Source organism: Tetrao urogallus (genome assembly GCF_951394365.1).
Source record: "Tetrao urogallus genome assembly, chromosome: 2".
NCBI lineage: Eukaryota > Metazoa > Chordata > Aves > Galliformes > Phasianidae > Tetrao > Tetrao urogallus.
The window spans coordinates 79613532-79633362 of NC_136814.1; the positions used below are offsets into that span (position 1 = coordinate 79613532).

The following is a 19831-nucleotide window of genomic DNA, read 5'->3' on the forward strand; positions in this document are numbered from 1 at the left end:
CAAAGTTGCAATTCCTGTTGTCCGTGGTGCATTTGTTTGTAGAATACACTGTTAAATTTGCAATTTGATATTTTTGTAGAGGAGAGAATGTAAAGAAATGAAAAAATAATTTCAACAGTATTTTCTGTTTAAATGGAAAAATACTCGGCGCAATTTTTTGCTACCATACGATTCTGTGAGACTAAATACTCTGATGACTGCTGTATGGAATTTCTACTATTGCAGAATATGTCTTGCACTGTGTGATGGTTTGGCATAAAATTAAGTATAAAGTCCAATGCCTTGAAATACAACTAGATTTACTCATTTTAGACGATGTAAGCCAGTTTTTAAAGCTGTGATTTTTTTCTATATAATGTATGTTTTTACTTATGCCTGTACCAAAAAAAAAAAGTTGATTTTCATTACACTGTAACTAATAAATTTTCACAACTATGCAAATGTAATCAAGTGTTTCAATTTTAAATTAATTTTCTAAAGTTGGCAGTATTTGTGTGTCTTTGTGTGTAGGGACAGAATGTACAGCTTTGGAAGTTAATTTTTCTGACTGCTTTCCACTGCGGTCTCACAGTGATGTGCGTAGTAAAACTGGTTCTAATATTGTTTGTGATACAAAGAGGGATCTGTCACCAAGTGCTTAATGACATCATTGTTTCTAACCTGGTACTCTCACTGCATTGGCAGATACATTTGCTTGACATGATCAGATTGTTCAGTGCAAGACTAATGGAACTGTATAAATGAGATGCCATGTGGTGAACTGTGCATTTTACACTGGCAGCTTTTCAAATAGCACCCAGAGAGCTCTGTGGCAGCTATACTTAAAATGGTGTTTGAATGAACTACACGTAAAGCTGGATAAAACCCTTGTGGGGTGAGTTTTTTTCTTATACAGTTCATAATTAATTGTTTTTAATCAAGTTGTTGGCACATATTTAAAATGCTACTTATTTAAATTGTAAATGCTACTGGGATAAACTGTTTTTTAGAAGAGAAAACAGTATTGCTTGCAGGAGATGCAATGTGGGATGCCAGAAAAAGTGCATTAACTCAGTGTCCTACTGAGAAGAGTAGGCCAGTTACCTTTGAAGCTGAAATAATGCAGCAGTATGTAGTCAATTTGATCTTTGTGGTTTGGTTTGCTTGCCAACCATGGGAGCTGTTGGCTCCTCTTGATATGAGCTCTGCACTTAGTACTGAAATTCTAGAGAACCAGGACAATCTGGGACCTGGATGGACTTTTGTGGAGCTGACCTGCACTGGGAAGAGTTAGCTGATATGCAAGGGAGCTACTGGATAATCTAAACAAAACAAATGCTGTTTCTGCTTGCAAAACTCATTTCCTGGTATAGCTTTTCACTACACCAAAGCTTCAGCTGGTACACCAAGTTTGTTAAGGAGGCTTGTGGTGTTTTTTTGGTTTTTTTTTTTTGTTGTTTTGTTTTTGTTTTTTTTTTTTTGTTTTGTTTTGTTTTGTTTTAATTACACCTGATAATGTGTGCCAATAAACATAGCTGTGTCTGTAAGCAGTATTTTAGAGTGAGTTCAATATTCCGGCTTTCATAGAGTAATGAATTCAGAGCATGTTTAAGCGTGTGCCACATTTCAATTTGCGGTGCAGTAGAATGAATGTAGTACTGACCCCAGATCTCCTATTTTCAAAACACCACCTGTGAATCAAGAACTATCCATGAGTTCACCTGGAATGAAACTGCCCTGTATTTGAAAGTGACACTGACAAGCCTGACGTGAACTTTTACATATGGGTAAAATCTAAGTACAATCATACTTCAAAGTTGAGTCTGGATTTGAAAAGTCCCAATCAAGGAATAAAGTATTTTTCCTTGTCTGGATTTTAATATAAAGCTGATTCAGTATGAGTGTATGCATAAGCTGTCCTCTGTTGTTTTATGATCCCTAAACAAATACACAGACATTTACGGCTTCGCAAATGCATTAAGTTTTTAAGCTTTTAAAAAATAAAGATTTGTTTAAAGCATTAATACAGTCGTGGTGTACTTGAAATCATTTAGATTTTAATGTATGATAATGAACTGCAGCACTCTAAAGAATAATAGCAACCCTGGTCACAAATGATCATTGCTGACATACACTATGGCATCAACAATGCTGTTTTATGCAGATAGAATAATAAATTCTCTTCTGGTATTTTGCAGGCAGCAAAGTATTTCACTAAGGCATCCAGTCAGTCAAGTTCACAAATGCAAAGGGTGCTCTGACAGGTGTATTTCATCTTATGTATTTATGTTCCTGGCCATTTTGCACATTACCAAATCTGGATTTGCATCTAAAACAAATTAAGGAAGTGCATTAGCCACATAATTGGTTGATATTCTGGGGGCACTCAGGAAGAAATGTAATAATGTAGATTAAAAATGGGATGAATTTCTACAATCATTACCGTTAAAAAGGAAGTGATCATGAAGTGCTTTCACGATAAGACAAAGCAGAAGCCACTTTGGACCTCAGAGAGCAGTAACTTTTGAGCAATGGAAAATCAGTGAAGGATCTGCGTTTCCTTTAAAATACTGTAATTGCCTATAGGGGTTTCAAAGCCCTATTTTAGTATAAATACAGGTGATAAGATACGACTTCTATTAAAAAATCTGACATACTTTGGCTTCTAGAAAAAGACTCTTCTACACTGTGCTTTCCATTTGCCTCATTGTGAAAAACAGTTGGATACAAAGAGGAGATAAAATCTTCTGTTTTGTAGAACAATCTGTAATGTAGAAAAGATGGTAGAAATAGAAAATGGAGGTTACTGCCCTGAACACTCCACTTTCTACTGTGAAAATGCTCAGTTTTAGCTCTTTTCTCTGAACAGCAACATTTAGTTCTATGTTGAATGCTTTACACGTAATGCTTGTTTATACCTATGTAGATTGGCTGACTGAATGAATCTGTTTGACACTTTTATTTGCCTTACTTGACTACTCTCTGCATTAGTGGTTATAACAGCATGAAGTTTTATTTCTTTAAATTTTATTTTAAAGAGCATCATTTTCCTAGAAATAAGAAGACAATGTGATAGAGTAAGTGCCAGAAGAAGATCGTTCAGGGAGAGTTAATGAAATACAATTAAAAAGTAAATGCCAATTGATGGCCTTTTAGATTAATTACATTACAGTCATTTTTGTAACATTTGTGTGGATTTAATATGCTTGAAATCAGCTTTTTGTCTATCAGGGCCCTCAAGTCTTTCTCTGCAAGGCTGCTCTCAATGAGTTCTCCCAGTCTGTACTCGTATCTGGTATTGCCTCAACCCAAGTGTAACACCATGCACTTGGCCTTGCTGAACCTCATTAGGTTCTCATGTTCCTGCCTTTAGAGCTTGTCCAGGTTCCTCCCTTGTATTGTGTAAACTGCACCACTCAGCTTGGTGTCATCAGCAAATTTCCCTACCAGAATGAGAGCCTGTGAGCATGACGTCTCTTGCAGATGAAGCAAGAAGGGGGCCTCAATCAGGTGGCCTGTAGTAGATCTTGACCACCAGATGCCCTTTATTAGTCCAGTCTCTAACTTTAACCCACAAGCTCTCAACTTGTTTATGACTGTTTCTCAGAGGCAGCTCCTTGCACTTCTACTCCACTTCTTCCCACCCCTCCTACCTCACCTATCCCTTCTAAAAAGCTCATAGCCCTCAGTCATGGCATTGCAGTTATGTGATTCATCCCACCATGTTTCCATGATAGCAATAAGATAGTAGTTTTCCAATTTCACCATAGTGCAATTCCTCTTGCTTATTTCCCACGTTGTACATTGATACAGAGGCACTTCAGCAGGGCTTTTGGCCACGTTACCTTCTGGGCAGAGCCCTCCCAAAAACTTCTGGGACAAATCCAAGGTTATCCCCCCCACTGCTTTCTAAAGTGACAGTGTTCCCTGAGTCTTCTCTGTTGCTCAGCAGTACATCCCCACCAAATCTAGTTTAAAATCCTGGTGATAAGCCGTACCAGCTTGCTGCCAAGTATATTTCTACCCCTCCTGGCCAGTTGTGTCCTATCCTGCTTAAGGTTTGTCCTAGATCACAGAACCCAAAGCCCTGGGCATGACATCAATCATGCATCCATTCAATTCATTCAACTGGTCTGTTCTTCTCTGTCTGCCTGGATCCCCGTTCTCCAAGTAGGATTGAAGAGAACACTGCCTGCAAAAATTTCGTATGCGTTGGCCGGGAATCGAACCCGGGTCAACTGCTTGGAAGGCAGCTATGCTCACCACTATACCACCAACGCAGCTGCCAAAATGAAGACCTAATAAATTAGATTACCTTCCCACATACTAAGAAGGATCACTATGAATGTATATTTTTGTTAGTAATTTTTGTTCTGTACCTGTTTTTCTTACGAATGCACACAAATCAATCTGAAGTGCACTATATTGCACAGCACCTCAGTGTAAAAATTCATGAGTGTGAACTTTGTAGGTTGTACTTGCTTGGATTTAAATGAATTTGCCTTAGCATAAACCTATGCAATAATATTCAACCAAGACCTTAGCTTACAGGCAATAAAGTAAAACAGAGATATAACAGAATCACAGAATCACTAATGTTGGAAAAGACCTCTAAGATCACCTAGTACAACCATTCACCTACCACCAGTATCACCCACTAAACCGAGTCCCCAAGCACCACATTTACCCTTTCCTTAAACACCTCCAGGAACAGTGACTTCACCACTTCCCTGGGCAGCATGTTCCAATGCAGTTCAATCCACTCTTCCTGAAAAAAAATTCTTCCTAATAGGCAACGTTAACTCTCATTCTATTGCTATTGCCTGGAAGAAGAAGCTACCGAGCTCCTTGGCACAACATCCTTCCAGGTGACTGTAGAGAGCAATAAGGTCTTTTTCTGAGCCTCCCAGTTCCCTCAGCTGCTCCCTGTGAGACTTGTGCTCCAGAATCCTCACCAGCTTAGTTGCCCTTAAATATCAAAGTATTCAAGCTGATGTTCTTTATTTCTCTAAAGAATGGAAGTAAGATTCCCCAAGGGTTGACAGCTTGTGCCCAGTGTATCTACCTGCACACAGAAGAAGAAGGTGTATTTGGTTCTCACGCCACATGACAGCAGGCCCCACGTGATGAACCTCGTGCCAAAGTTCCCAGCACCAACCCAATTAGGACTGCAAAACATGGTGACCTGTGGTGTCCTCTGTGTCTTTGCATAGATGAAGGGATGCCTTTCCATCGGGCTACTGTGATGGCTGCACTGAGGTGATCTTTCATTGATGGATGAAGCTGAATGTCCATGAAGAAGCTGAGTGTCCAGGAGGTGACAGAGTGGCATGGAGGGAACATGATGCTTTTCTATGAGTAGTCAATAAAATGCAGAGGACAAAAGGACCCTCTTGAACCTGGCAGCATCCAAGGAAACTTCTTGTCACCTCACAGCCACAGGTTTACACTCACTGATCCCTCACTGGATTTTCTGGGAGGCTGAGGCAGCACAAGTCGCCAGGCTTGATGACAGAAGACAAAAGATAATAGAGAAAAGGGTTATAACAGGGGAAGGGGCTTCGCTGCCTGAAGCTCAGAGGGATACATCAGGAATGAGATACAGCTGCAGCACATACAAGGGAAGTGTCTCACATGAGAGCCCTAGATAACTGCTTAGAGCCCAAAGTCATTAGAGCCCAAATTTTAGATGCTTCAAAATAAATAAATAAAAAATAGTGCTTCTGAGCTTCCTGTGCTGCCCGTGGAGAGGCAGGAGCCTGCACAGCCCCACGGCGCCGCTCTTCACCAGACGCCTGCCTCCCCGGCGCTCCCTGTTGGTGTATTTGATTATCCCACTTCATTTTTGGGAAACTATTCCCGTCTGCAGCCAAAGAGCATTGATTACACATGAAATCCATAGAACTATAAAATCAGTTGAATTGGAAGGGACCCTTGAAGGTCACCTAGTCCAACAGCACTGCAAGGGACACCGTTAGATCCGGCTGCTCAGAAACTCATTGCATTACATTTTTCTAAAATCACAAAGAAACATCATTGCTTGCTGACAGCCAGGTTTTGGCCACGCTGACCACCCCTGCCCTCGCTAAATGAACTCTAAAAGGAAAGCACCAGCAGAAGGAGAAATACACAGTTTCAACATTGCGTTGCCTTGAGCTGTGCCCCTCTGGACAAAGCAGTTGCTCAGAAATACACGCGCACACAAGGGTTGATAGTGACAGGACAAGGGGAATGGTCTTAAGCCGAGCCAGGGGAGGTTTAGGTTAGATATTAGGAGGAAGCTTTTCACACAGAGGGTGGTGACGCACTGGAACAGGTTGCCCAAGGAGCTTGTGGATGCCCCATCCCTGGAGGCATTCAAGGCCAGGCTGGATGTGGCTCTGGGCAGCTTGGTGGTTGGCGACCCAGCACACAGCAGGGGGGTTGAAACTCAATGGTCATTGTGGTTCTTTTCAACCCAGGCCATTCTGTGATTCCAACCACCGGACTCAAAACCAGCAGCGCAGGACATGAGCATGCGCAGAAACAGAATGGACGGTGAATAGAGAAAGGCGCCCGCTGACATTACGCATGCGCTTTCCGCTCCGAGCAGGCGGAAGGAGACAATGAGCGCACAGATTGTGTCCTGCCGTTGCGCAGACACCGCTCTTGCTCTGAGCATGCGCAGCTTCGTCTCGGCGATCTCTTTCCGCCGGGACGCGAAGGTTATGTCATCAACCGCGCGCCGTCCCGCGAGAGCGCAGGCGCGGCGTCCGTCGGTCACGTGGTGGGTTCGCGGGCGGGGCGGCCGGCGGTGTCGGCGGGCGGCGTCATGGCGGTCAACTACAGCGCTAAGGAGGAGGCGGACGGGCACCCTGCGGGCGGCGGGCCTGGCGGCGGGGCCGCGGCCGGCGGTGGTGGAGCGGTGAAGACTCGCAAGCCGGACAACACGGCGTTCAAGCAGCAGCGCCTGCCCGCCTGGCAGCCCATCCTGACTGCGGGCACAGTGCTGCCGGCCTTCTTCATTATCGGCCTCATCTTCATCCCCATCGGTATCGGCATCTTTGTCACCTCCAACAACATCCGCGAGTACGAGGTGCGCGGGGATCGGGCCTCCCCTCAGCTCTGGGCATGGGGGGCCGGGCCGGGCGGGGGGAAGGAAAGAAGGAAGCCAAGGTGACGGCTGTGTCGGGAGGAGGTTGGGAAACAGAGTCCGAGGGACTAAAATTCCTGTCAATGAAAGGCTGAAGTGGAGGGGGAAATAGGAGCTTGAAGCCCGTTGTGCCGCGTCTGGATGCTGCATTTAAGCTTCTTGCCTGGAACTGTGGGGGCATGCGCATCTGGAAGTTGGCACAGCTACTTCAGAGCACTCTGCTCTGTTCTTGACACACCGACTATCGATGCCACCTTACAGCCCTTTTGAAGGTGATGCAGATGCCTGTTTTCAACAGGATACTATGCTGAGAAACATTAAAAAAAAAAAAAAAAAAGCTGGCTAACACTTTTTATGATGGTTTTGTTTAGAACAGACGTTTATTTATTAAAGTAACATGCATTCTTATGCTGATGTTATGAGAGATGTATGTTTATCCAGTTATATTTACCATATCTTTTCATTCTGATTGGATCTGGGTTGATCCTTAAGGATGAGAACTTCATCAGTTTCCTCTGAGTCCAGAACTGTAAATTACATTCAGGTTGGATGTTAGGAAGAACTTCTTCATAAGGATGGTCAGGCGCTGGAAGTTCTGTGACTCCTTGTAGATAGATTCCTGCTGTGTGTGTATTCACTGGAGCAGGTTGCCCAGGGAGGTTGTGGATGCCACATCCTTGGAGGCATTCAAGGCCAGGCTGGATGTGGCTCTGGGCAGCCTGGTCTGGTGGTTGGTGACCTTGCATACAAAAGCAGGGTTGAGACTAGATGATCCTTGAGATCCTTTTCAACCCAGGCCATTCTATGATTCTATGAAATGTTAAAGGCTGTGTCTGGTTAGCAGTTACTTATGTACTGCTGTAAAGCTCAAGCAGGAGCCACAAGGCATCTGTTCCCTTCTGACACATACAGTTAGTGCAACTAACACTACCCTACACAGACAGACTGCATCTATGAAGCAGTGTTGGCCACTTATATTTGGAAATGAGATAGCAGGTGGTAGTCTTCGGTCTCTTCTAGATTCAAGGTATTAAAGATAGGTAAAAATGTTCCTAGTTTTTTATCAAGTGTGTTTATCATTTGTGTTGCCACCTCCCCCTGGAGTTTGGTCAGATTTTATTTTTCTGGGGATAGGGTTTGTGAGTTCTGTGAGTCTGATGTTGTGATCAAACAGTTCAGGTATGCAAGTAAAAGGAGGAACTTTATGTTCTGTTCTTTGATTCTAATGCTTTTCTATAAAGTGTTTTAGTGCAAAAATTGTGCAGAGGGGGAGCATGCACAGCTACCACTGCACATCAAAAGGTCTTTGCCTGGTGCTCTGGCTTTTCTTAGTAACCTCCAGATGTTACTCCCAAAGAGCCACTGATATAACTTTGGGAGACAAGGCTTCTAAAAGCGAGTTGTGGTGACTGGGCTCATTTAGAAATGTAATTAGGGGAGGAAGCAGAGCTGCTTATTTACACACACCTCAGACAGTAGCCTCCTCATGAGGTGTCTCTGTGTGTGTGTATAGCAGCCTGAAAGCTTGCTGTATTGTAACTGAACAGGATGTATGATTGATGTCCCCAAATACATATTTGTGTACAGTTCATATTATCCCTAGGCCTGTTCTGGAAATTGATGCTGCAGTTTCTGAGAACTGCACTGTTCTTACGTGGGTGCAAGCAGTGAGATGTGGCCTTTCCATTGATTTCCTTTAGAAGCTCTCTTGAATTTAAATGTGGAAGATGTCCAGAATCTTAAGTGTATGAGGATTATGGATTGGTGTGTGTGTGTGTGTGTGTGCACGCTGGTTTTTCTCTATCTTTTCTCAGTTTCAAAAATGTCCATCATGGGAAATTGTTCATTTGAGAGAAATATGAGGAAAAAGCTTCAGAAATGTCTATTTTCTGCCCTATATTATTAAAGGCCAATGTGGTCCTATTTTTATTTTTAGAATGGATAAAGAACTGCTGACAGCACATTAAAATGTGATACAAATTGAGCAATGTCCAGGACACTCATTGAACAGGAAGCACATCCCGGTGCTGCGACTGCTACTTGTGAATTGCTTAACAGTAGTTAAAACCAGACCCAAAGGCACTGCTAGGAATGAGGAACTGAGATGAGGTGCCTGACTATTGTGTGCATCTTCAGTGCTGCGTGTGGTTCTTGTGACCCCATCACCAAAATGATGCAGAACTTAGTGAAATCTGCAGAGATGGATATAGGAAAAAAAAAAAAAGCCAAACCAGACTGATTGGATGCCTTTTATACAAGAAGTGGCTAGGGACAGTAATTGCTGGTCCAGAGCAGAGGAGCTGAGGGGAGGCCTCATGGAGGCTGCAGCTCCTTGCAGGGAGCGAAGGGCAGCGCTGTGCTCTGCTCTGTGTGACAGCGGCAGGGCCTGAGGGAATGGCATGGGGCTGCGTCAAGGGAGGGGCAGCTGGGGGTTAGGGACAGGTGTTGCACCACAGGATGGGTTGGCATGGCACAGGCTGCATAGGGCAGTGGACACAGGCCTGAGCTGTCAGAGTTTATGGAGCATTTTGAGCTCTCTCAGACACAGGGTTTGATTTTGTGTGCTGTGTGGAGCTGGGAGTTGGACTTAGTGATCATTATGGGTCCCTCCAACTCAGGATATTCTATGATTCTTCAGTAGCATCCATTTGTAACAGCATGTGAAGCCTACAAAGAGCACAGATGGTTTGGAGAATTCATATGCACAATAGCTGTGTTATTTCTGCACTACAAAAACAAGCGAGCTGAGAAGGACATCAACAAACTGACCGGCTGTTGGGCCAGGAGATACCAGCTCCATGTGGGTCTGTGGTCTCTTGTTGCTATTGCTCTCTGGAGCCCTGGTGCTGGGTCATGTGGATTTCTACCTTGGCTCCGTGCATTAGTTCTTGTGTTCTTGAAGCAGTGGTTTCATTATTTGTCAAGAGATGAAAACATATCTGTATTACTTTAGCTAAGCTGTCAGTGGAACATGTAAGGTGTTCTTCATGTAAGTGAAATTTTTAAATCTTGCTGGTCCTTGTGCTGCAGCTGGACCGAGCCTTGAAGGACTGCAGAGGCAGAGCTACTTATGCATAAATTCAGTATCTCATTTAATGAGAGGCAAAAATGATGCAAGCCTTTCCCCCACCTCACAGCTCCTGAATCTGATTTGTTTCAGCTGAGCTTGTCAGAGGAAGGTATCATCTGTCAGAAGCCTGGTAGCAGAACACAGGCTACTAAAGCGCCTTTGCTGAAGAAAGAGCTGCAGCTCTTAACAGATAGCAAACAATTTATGGGGAGAGAGACCTTGAAGAAGATCCAGAGGGAAATGGGCTTCAATTGTTCCTTAAACCTTGAAACTGCTTGTTTTATTTAACCTTAATATGGATTTTAGGACAGATCATAAATCATTCTCAGTAATGTTTGACTACAACCATAAATCAGAACAAACCATTTGCAGCAGTCTTCATAAAACTGAGCAGGATTTGTAGTTCAGAGCACTTTGTTTTGATAACTTGTCATGTGTTGTGCTGATCTGAGTTTCTAATTCTAAGTAGCATCTTTTAAGTGTAGGAATACTAGTTCATAGGCAGATGGAATCTTTGTCCTACTCATGGAGCTGACCTGCTGAACCCAATGCAGTTATTTCCTCTTGTTTGCATCCTGAAGCCATGCAGGAGAGAGCAACGAAATGCAGTCAAGGACTTCTGTTGTCAGGGGGCCATAGAATGAGTGCCCAGGTGCTCAGGATACATTATGTGTGTTGTAAAGGTAGCCTGAATGTGCAGGTTTCAGGTAATTTTTCTTGTTCTTGTTGCTAGACTATTAAAGACAGATACTTGATAAGCTGCATTAACAGCAATCATCTTTCTTTTTCATCTGGCATTTTACTATTCTTGGCATTAGTGTCTTCATCTTCCTTGTTTAAGGAGAGCTTTTGAGCATTAAGTGGTCTTTGAAAAATCTTCTAGCTGATTCTTTGCTGTCTAGGTTTAAGCACTGAAAGTTTTCTTATGCAGAACTTCTTTCTTATGAAATATCTAGGTAGGCTTTTAAAAACTAGACTTCTCTGGAAGGCGTGTAGCAGCTTAGATCTGCTTGTTATATATGAAGTGTGTTTGGAAATGGTGTGGTACCTTGAGTATCTGCTCTGTGTGTTTTGGTGGGGTTTTTTTGTTTGTTTGTTTTTTTTCTCTTCCCCAGCGTTAATGGCCCACACTGGTGCCAGATTTGTTTGAGGCTGAAACATGGTATGTAGTCAGAATCACAAAATAGTTTGGGTTAGAAGGGACCATGAGATCATCAAATAGGGCTTTTGGAACTGAGATGCAGTAAGGTTGCAAAATAAATGCCACACTGATTCTCTGGCTTATTAATCAATTTTCTTTGTTTTCCCACTGTAAACTAATGTGAATATTTTTTTCTGTTATAGATTGATTATACAGGAATAGAGCCTTCCAGTCCTTGCAACAAATGTTTAAATGTGTCCTGGGATAGCACACCGCCTTGTACTTGCACAATCAATTTCACACTGGAGCATTCATTTGAGGTATGTAACCTTGCATGCAAAGTGAAATGAGAACTGCTAACGTGGTTTATTTCCTAAGTGATAGGAAAGCTGCATTCCCACAGCCTTACTTTGTTTCTATCTTAAAGGATTGTTTCTAGTATTTCTATGAACATGGATATGATGGCTGTGTATCTTCTCAGAAGCAGGGATGAGATGGTTTTTAATGCCTCTCTTTGCCTAGAATTGCACAGTGTTAAGTGGGATACCTTTTACACATCTGGATTTACTGTGTCCTAGTTGGATTTCATGTACTTGACATGTAGATGAGCTATTCCTGCACAACTTCAACTGAATTCAGCAGGAAGTGACAACACCAGGTGCGTGCTTTTTTGCAAACTGGAGGCAAATCATGGAATGGCCTGGGTTGAAAAGGACCACAATGATCACCTAGTTTCAACCCCCAAAATAATAACAAGATAAGTATTGGGATAGTACTGATGAATATCATGCTGCTGGTTTATGGCACGTTGATATTGTTTGACTTCAGGTTGCCAGCTTTTGTTGGGATAGTATTGTGTACTCAGTATGAACAGAGTTGAGTCTTTGAGTGTTACTATAAAGTAAACTCAATTTAAGAGGTTAAAGTTCCAGCTTTCAGTTAACTAGCATCCTTGTGTGTTTTATTGATCTGTTATGTGAATTCAAACCCCTCTTATAGAGTAATGTATTCATGTATTATGGACTTTCCAACTTCTATCAAAACCACCGTCGCTATGTGAAATCTCGAGATGACAGCCAACTAAACGGAGACAACAGCTCATTACTTGTAGGTATTCAAGCTTTGATATTAATAGGCAATGAACAACTGACTTGCATAAGTTATCACAGGGCAGAATATGGAGTTTAATAATAATGAAGCTGTAGAATTTTTGTATTCCGGAAAACAACAGTAAGGAATTCCATACTTTTTATGACAAAATGTAAAATGCTGTAATTTCATGGCAGTTGTTTGTTCAGTGGACAGCAGTGCAGTACCTCAAACACATCTGAAAATTGAATAGCTTTAAACTTTTTACTTTCAGATGATAGTACGTATGTGTACCCATTCATTTTCAGTATAAAATACTGTTACCTAACACTTGGTTTGGATGTTGCAGCTAAATGCATTTGTTTCTATAGAATCAGGTTTGATACTGAGCATCAGCATTACTGGAAAATGTCAGTGCTCTGTATTCTGCTCAAAGTACTGCATAGAGTCAGATTGCTTTTCCTCCTAGTTTTGGCAGGGAGTGGAAATACATGTGGATTCTTGCTCCTGCAAAAAGTATTCCCCCTTTTTTGCATGTAAATTGGAAAAAAAAGCAGAGTTTCAGGAAGTTACAGCTGATGACTGACATTGGATTTCAGGTCACTTGTTTTTGGCATGATGTTTGTGTGCTTACAACCTTATTATTTTATGCTGAGCTTTGTTACTTACTGCAATCTGTTATCTCTACCACTGGTGCATACAGGGAGTTTGGGGGGGAGGGGAACTTTATTAAAAGAATGCTGGAGTACTTCATGTTTCAGTTAGAACTTTTTTTTTTTTCCTTTCAACAGTTTCCAAGCGGTCTTAATTTTAGAATGACCATCATGGGATTTTTGATTTTATTCATATTTTATCTAGATTATATTCCTGCTTGTAAAGAAAAAAAAATCAATCATATTGATTAGCAGTGAATACTGAAATATTGTAAATAAGCTTACTCATGAGAAGATTTTTGTAGTAAGTGTAAGCTGTGCACGCTGAAGTACTGAAGCATAAACTAGCACAGACTGATCTGCCCTTTTTCTTTCTAACTATCAGAATCCAAGTAAGGAATGTGAGCCCTACCGCACAAACGAGGATAAACCCATTGCTCCCTGTGGGGCTATTGCCAACAGTATGTTTAATGGTATGGTAATACTTCTAAGTTTAGCATTTAGATGTTTTTGTGTTGTTATGTATGCTTTGTGCTGTTGCTTTATCCTGGCTGTTATTGTGGATTGTTTTGTTTTGAATTTACACACCTTAATTGTTTGGAATGTTCAGAATAAAATACCATTTTTTTTAATAGCTATCACAGTGAATTTAATCTGATAGCACACAAGGGATTGAAACATCTGTTGTGAGCGGCTGTTATGGCTATGGAATAGATGTAATAGGTGTATGTAGGTATAACGCATTGCTATGGAACCTGCGTGGATTCTCACAGAACAGTTTTTGATTGTGGCAGTTTTTGTTTTTCCTGGAGATGTTTTACTGCCTATCAGGATCGTTATCTAATAAAAGTCACTCTTACCTAGTTTTCCAATTTGATTTTCTCCATAGATACATTGGAATTATACCACATTGAAAATGACACAAGGACTGCTATTACTTTGATTAAAAAAGGCATTGCGTGGTGGACAGATAAAAATGTGAAGTTCAGGAACCCTACAGGAGATGGAAATAATTTAACTGCACTCTTCCAAGGTAAGAAATATGTGAAATTTTAAGAAGAAAAGATTTCAAACACATTGATTGCCATGGATTTTTACCTCAATGACAACATTGTAGTGAACATACTAATTAAAAATATTGTTCTATGTAGAAGTCCAAGCTAAGGGCTATTCTGCGGTCTGGAAAAGTTGTCTGTTAACAGTGGATGTTGCAAACTTAATGCGGAAGTATTTTTGTTTTTTCTCATTTCACTGTAGTCATTCAACATGTAAAACAGAACCTGGGGTTATTTCCTTTTTAATCTTTCTGAAGTTTCATAAAAGCTCTTTCTGTCAGTTGCTCGGCATCAGATTAGTTTTGCTTTGGCAGCTAATCCAATTTGTTAAGATGCGGAAAAGATTCCTGGTTTTAAGTGATGTTTCAATAACTTGCTGTTTGGGATATCAAATATCAAATCACTTTTTTTTTTTTTTTTGATAAATTTTTATGCCTTGAACACTGAGAAAATCTTAGTAAGTGCATTGCTGTAATACATGGCTTTAACTTGAGAAGAAATCCTGTGATTATTTAACCAAACGGTGTGTTTTTTTTTAATGTTTCTTCTGATAGATCTTGCAGTACTGTTTAAAATCTGATTATTTGTGAATAAATTGACTGATTTCTCTCATTTGTAAGGTTAAATGTAATTAAATACAGTCTGATAAAGTCTTAAAGCAGTTTTCCTTTTGGGCTTTAGGGTCTGTGTGTATATGTAAGATAGAAAATAGCTTTAGGTTTAGCATGTGTGTTTCTTGCTTAGTCACAGCCAAGTGACCTTAGCAAAGTGACATTACCCTTGGAAAGGCAGATACCATACTCTAATACAGTGTAGAATTGTATTTCCAGTAGTTAGCAAAAGCACTGCTGTGACATCATCTAAAGTACTGTATGTAATTTTATTTGCTCATGGTCCAGAAAGTAGTAGAGCAGAAGAGCTATGATCATAATGGAGAATTATCTCACAACAGTAGAGTAATATTTTGATAAGGCTTCCTGTCTATATAAATGTATAGAGTGGGCAAACTTGTTTTAGCCATAGACAGTGCTGTTGTGTGAGTAAACGGATATACACTGCTGTTTAAACTGGAAACTCTGCAGGTGATAGAGGAATGGATAGATTGCTCAGAGTATCATAGAATGGCTTGGGTTGGAAGGGACCTCAGGGATTATGAAGCTCCAGCCGTCTCACCACAGGCAGGGCTACCAACCTCCACATTTAATACTAGGCCAGGCTGCTGAGGGCCCCATCCAGCCTGGACTTGAACACCTCCAGGCACGGGGCATCCACAACCTCTCGGGGCAGCCTGTTCCAGCACCTCACCGCGCTCTCTGTAAAGAACTTTCCACTGATATCCAACCTAAATCTTTCCTCCCTCAACTTAAAACCATTTCCCCTTGTCCTGCTATTATCTACCTTTTCAAGGAGTTGACTCCCCTATAAGAGTGGTTGCTAAGTCTCCCTCTTCACATAATTTCAGAAACTGCCTGGACATGGTCCTCAGCACAGTGCCCTAGGGTGTCTTTGCTTGGGTGGGGGTTGGGCCAACTGAAGTCCCTTCCGCTCTCAGCCATTCTATGAAAATAAAAAGTTCCTGAACAGTGATCTTCTGAATTCTGTTTAGAATCTAAACAGTAATCTTGCAGTGAACCAGCCTGGCTCTTCATATTACTTAGGATTTAATGTATGTTTTTTATGATACTAGAATTAATTTTGGTGATCTAGTGCTTCATTTAGTCCTGTGTTTGAAATGCTTTATTGTTTTTGTTTCAACTTAGGTACAACAAAACCAGTAAACTGGCCCAAACCAGTGTATATGCTGGACTCTGAGCCTGACAACAATGGCTTTATCAATGAAGACTTTATCGTGTGGATGCGCACTGCTGCTCTGCCAACATTTCGTAAGCTGTATCGTCTCATTGAAAGGAAGAGTAACTTACAGCCTACCTTACAGGCTGGAAAATACTCTTTGGATATCACGTACAGTATCCTTTGAAAATGCCCTTAAAAACTCCTTAGAGCATTGGGTGGGTTACATGGGTATACTTCCGATGAAGTTAAAATCAAACAAAGCTTTATAATTACTGTCATCTAAGTATAGTTTATAGAACTAACCTGTGTTTGTTCTGTTAAGATCATGAAATTCAGTTCCATAGCTTCATAAGAGGAAATGACTGGGTCAGTTTGACTTCAGAATCACCATCTGAAGCGTGGAGTTGTCTGAACTAGTTAAGAGTATCTTTTGGAGGGTATTACTCTTCTAGAAGTGTATGATTTTCTCCTGCCTGATCAAGAGGGTAGAGGGAGGAAAACACAATGCTGTGGAGACAGCTGGATCTTCAGACACAATCTAATATAGGAATGATTTGTAAATTTGTAGTCTTATTGCAAGGTTTTTTTTTTTTTTTCACTTGGAATTAGGCTTATATTCTTTAATGTTTGTAACATTTTAATCATGATCTTAAACTATTGTGTAGTTCACATAGAACTACATTATGTATTCAATAAGAATGAAAATATTCTGTGGATTTTTTTGTTGCTCTTTCAGTTTTTGAAGACAAAACGGGACAAAAAAAAATACCACCTCACTCTTCTGAAGAGGCACTGTGAGAAGACATGTTAATCATGGGGAAGATTTCAGTGTAAAATTTGCCCAGTAAGCAAAATTTTGAAGGACACTAGTGTCTTCTCAGTATGCTTGAGTGCTTAGAGGGGTATGGTCAGTCTCAATCACCCCTGGTCTCGCACAGCTTGTTCACATATGTGGGTCCCTGCAGTCCCTGCTGACTGCTTCGAGAGATTGAGACTGAAGTTTCTGAATGGGAGCGTTTTCATGTGATAACTTTTGGGCAGATACAAATGCAGACAGACTAACAGGAAGATGCACCATAGCCATAGTTCAGGTGATGCTTGAGCTGATAAGTCTTTTTGAAAGCTGTTACTTGACCTAAGTCACAGGTTTTATTTTTAGTTTGTAAAATGCTGTATGGTCATACTTCATTTACACTCAGGCTGGTAGCACAGTCAAATGCAGTGTACATTTTTACTTTTCAGTATATGTGCTGCTCATCTTTTGCTTTTCTGTGGAGTGCTTTGACACTGAAGGGGATTGAATACAAGGGGAGAAATTTCTCAGGGGCGCAGAAATTTAGCATTCATTCAGGAGTTGGGGCCTACTTTGCCTCTTCCTGTGGCTTTGTGTGCTGTTGTCAGATCACTCTATTTGTAGACTTGCTCCACAGCAACCTTTTGCTGAGTGATTGCTCAAATCTGTGCATAAAGTTAAATTGCTTGCTTCACAATGAGAGAGAAGTTTCATGTCTTCGATGCTGTAAAGAAATTGAGAGAAAAATACAGCACAAGAAAGAATGGAAGACTTGGTAGCTTAGAAATTTGAGTATACATTCTAAACCTGTACTCTTTAGGGTGTAATGACAGTATGTAACCTAGGGCAGGCAGAATTTAGAGGTGAAAATAAGTCCAGAGCTGTGGGTCAGGTGCACATCTGCCATTCCTTTTTGGGCAGACAAAAGATGAGGTAGTTATGTAGGAAAGTAAAGGAGGCAGGTTGTCATGATTACTGAATTCTTAAAACTTGAAAGCTCCTGAAGATCATTTGAAGAGCTACAGCAGTATTTTTCTTCCTTTCAAAACAGCAGGGAGTGTATGTAAAATGGAGTCAACATAAAGTCACAAAGAAAAACTCAAATACAAATTTCAGTTCTTGAGCGTATTTCCTTTGTTTTATTGGAGGTGCTTTCAAAAACCCATGAAACTATCCTCTTTGTAGGAGAAGAGAAAATGCATAACATCTGGGGCATTTTTCTTGGAGTAGTTGATGGTGCCCAGGTTAGTCTTTGCTTAAAAGGTCATCAAAATTTTCAGTGTTTACACTTTGAATATTCAAAGAATGATGTTTGTATTGGGAGCCTGAGTGAGATGATCCAGCATGTTAATGTGCATGACTAGGCTAGGTTTGGAAATGCACTTCATGTTTCTTGTTTTCCTATACTCCTTGTTTTCTCTCAGATTATCCCGTGCACAGTTTTGATGGACGAAAAAGAATGATCCTAAGCACCATCTCATGGATGGGAGGCAAAAACCCCTTTCTGGGAATTGCATACATCACTGTTGGGTCCATATGCTTCTTCTTAGGAGTTGTATTGCTGATCATCCATCACAAATACGGAAATAGAAACACTAGTGCAGACATTCCCAATTAATCTCGCATTTTGAAAGCAACCATGCTGCATGTGCATCAAGGCCAGTCCAGAACGGACTCAGTTGTTGGAAGATAAATCTCTGCTAACGTCACTTCTGAGGCTGGGTATATAATTTTATCTAAAGACCTCCTTTCCCCTTGCTGTGAATTAACTCTCAAAATGACGGGTATACAATTAACTGCATTGATTGTATCTCTGCATACATCAGAAACGATTTTCTGATGTTTGCCTCTAGCTGGGCAGGCCACTTGATGCATGTAGCCCTGGTTCCCTTGATGCATCTGCTGCTTGTCATGTGCTGTGTAATGTCAGTATGATTCAGTACATACAGATTGTGGAGAAGACCATTGTAAGATACTGTGTAAATTGTTAACTTAGCAGAATTTGAGTGTCAGTGCTGTTGAAAGGAAAAGGCAAGTCTCAAGTGTTTTTTTCAATTTACTGTCTTGTGTGCATGGACTCCTACATTTCTGGCTGAGATTTTAATATATTTATATTAGCAGTTAAATGTTTTTTCCTGTGTCCTACCCACCTTTGTTATGTTAGATTATTTAAAGGCAGTGCAAAGTGCAACACCTGGAATTCCTTTTAATAGTTGCAACAGATGTGCCTGGCCAGTAAAACAGCGTTATATAAAGGCATCGGAAAGCCTATTTGTGAATTATCTGTATGAGTTCCTCTTAAATTTTGTTCTAAACTGGGAGACGTTTGTTCCAGGTAGAACCTGCAGTTTTGTCATTTTCTTTGCTTTAAGTTATATCCAGCAGTAGTTTTCCTGATGTGCTTGCTGGTTTTGCTTTTTATCTCCAAGCAGTAAGCAAGATGAACCTAAAATGTCTGTTCCAGTCACAAATTTGAGCAAATTCCTTTCACTAAAAGAGTTTATTGAAACGTGTGTTCTGCTGAGCAGGCTTTGTTGTAAAGGAAATCTCATGTTCTGTTTCCTTATTTGGAGTAGATGCCACAATAAATTCTTTCAGTGTTGAGATGCTGAACTGTAGAAATGGAAGAGTTGAGATGACAGTAATCTCTTTGTTATTCCAGTGCGGGTTAAGTTTGCAGTGAAACATAATTGAAATATTGCAGTTAGAAGCGGTGTGAGTTTTAATGTCTCAAACTACAGAAAGATTCACTTCCAGGTTAATTTGAAGCTAGCTAATCTGTAAAATACTATTTGACTTTTTTTTTTTTTTTTTTTTTTTTTTAGATGATGCACAGAAATTGTATATGGTGGAGATCATTTTATATGCAACTAGCTTCATTAAGTACTGAGTGTATTAAAAAGGCCTAATAAATTCTGCAAACCATTTATTAAGAGCTTTTACTTTGTTCTTGAACATGCATTTATTTTCATCTGGATGAAAAGACATTAAGATTGAATGCATTTTACGCAAATTATGTTTCTCAGTTACAAAAAAATCAATGTAACATCCATAGCCAGCTTTATACAACACTGTATTAATTTAGCACATAAATGCAAAACTATTTTTACTCAATTACTTGTGTA

At 40.7% G+C, this 19831-nt stretch overlaps 1 protein-coding gene across 1 annotated transcript; it reads left to right on the top strand.

Moving 5' to 3' along the window:
- Nucleotides 1-6790: 6790 nt before the first annotated feature.
- Nucleotides 6791-18324, top strand: TMEM30A (transmembrane protein 30A; the record flags this gene model as incomplete). Its single annotated transcript, XM_079550599.1, has 7 exons — nt 6791-7054; nt 11526-11642; nt 12322-12429; nt 13450-13537; nt 13954-14097; nt 15880-16086; nt 18131-18324. The coding sequence occupies 7 exons, from the start codon at nt 6791-6793 to the stop codon at nt 18322-18324; spliced, it is 1122 nt and encodes a 373-aa protein (XP_079406725.1).
- Between the last annotated feature and the right edge of the window lie 1507 nt (nt 18325-19831).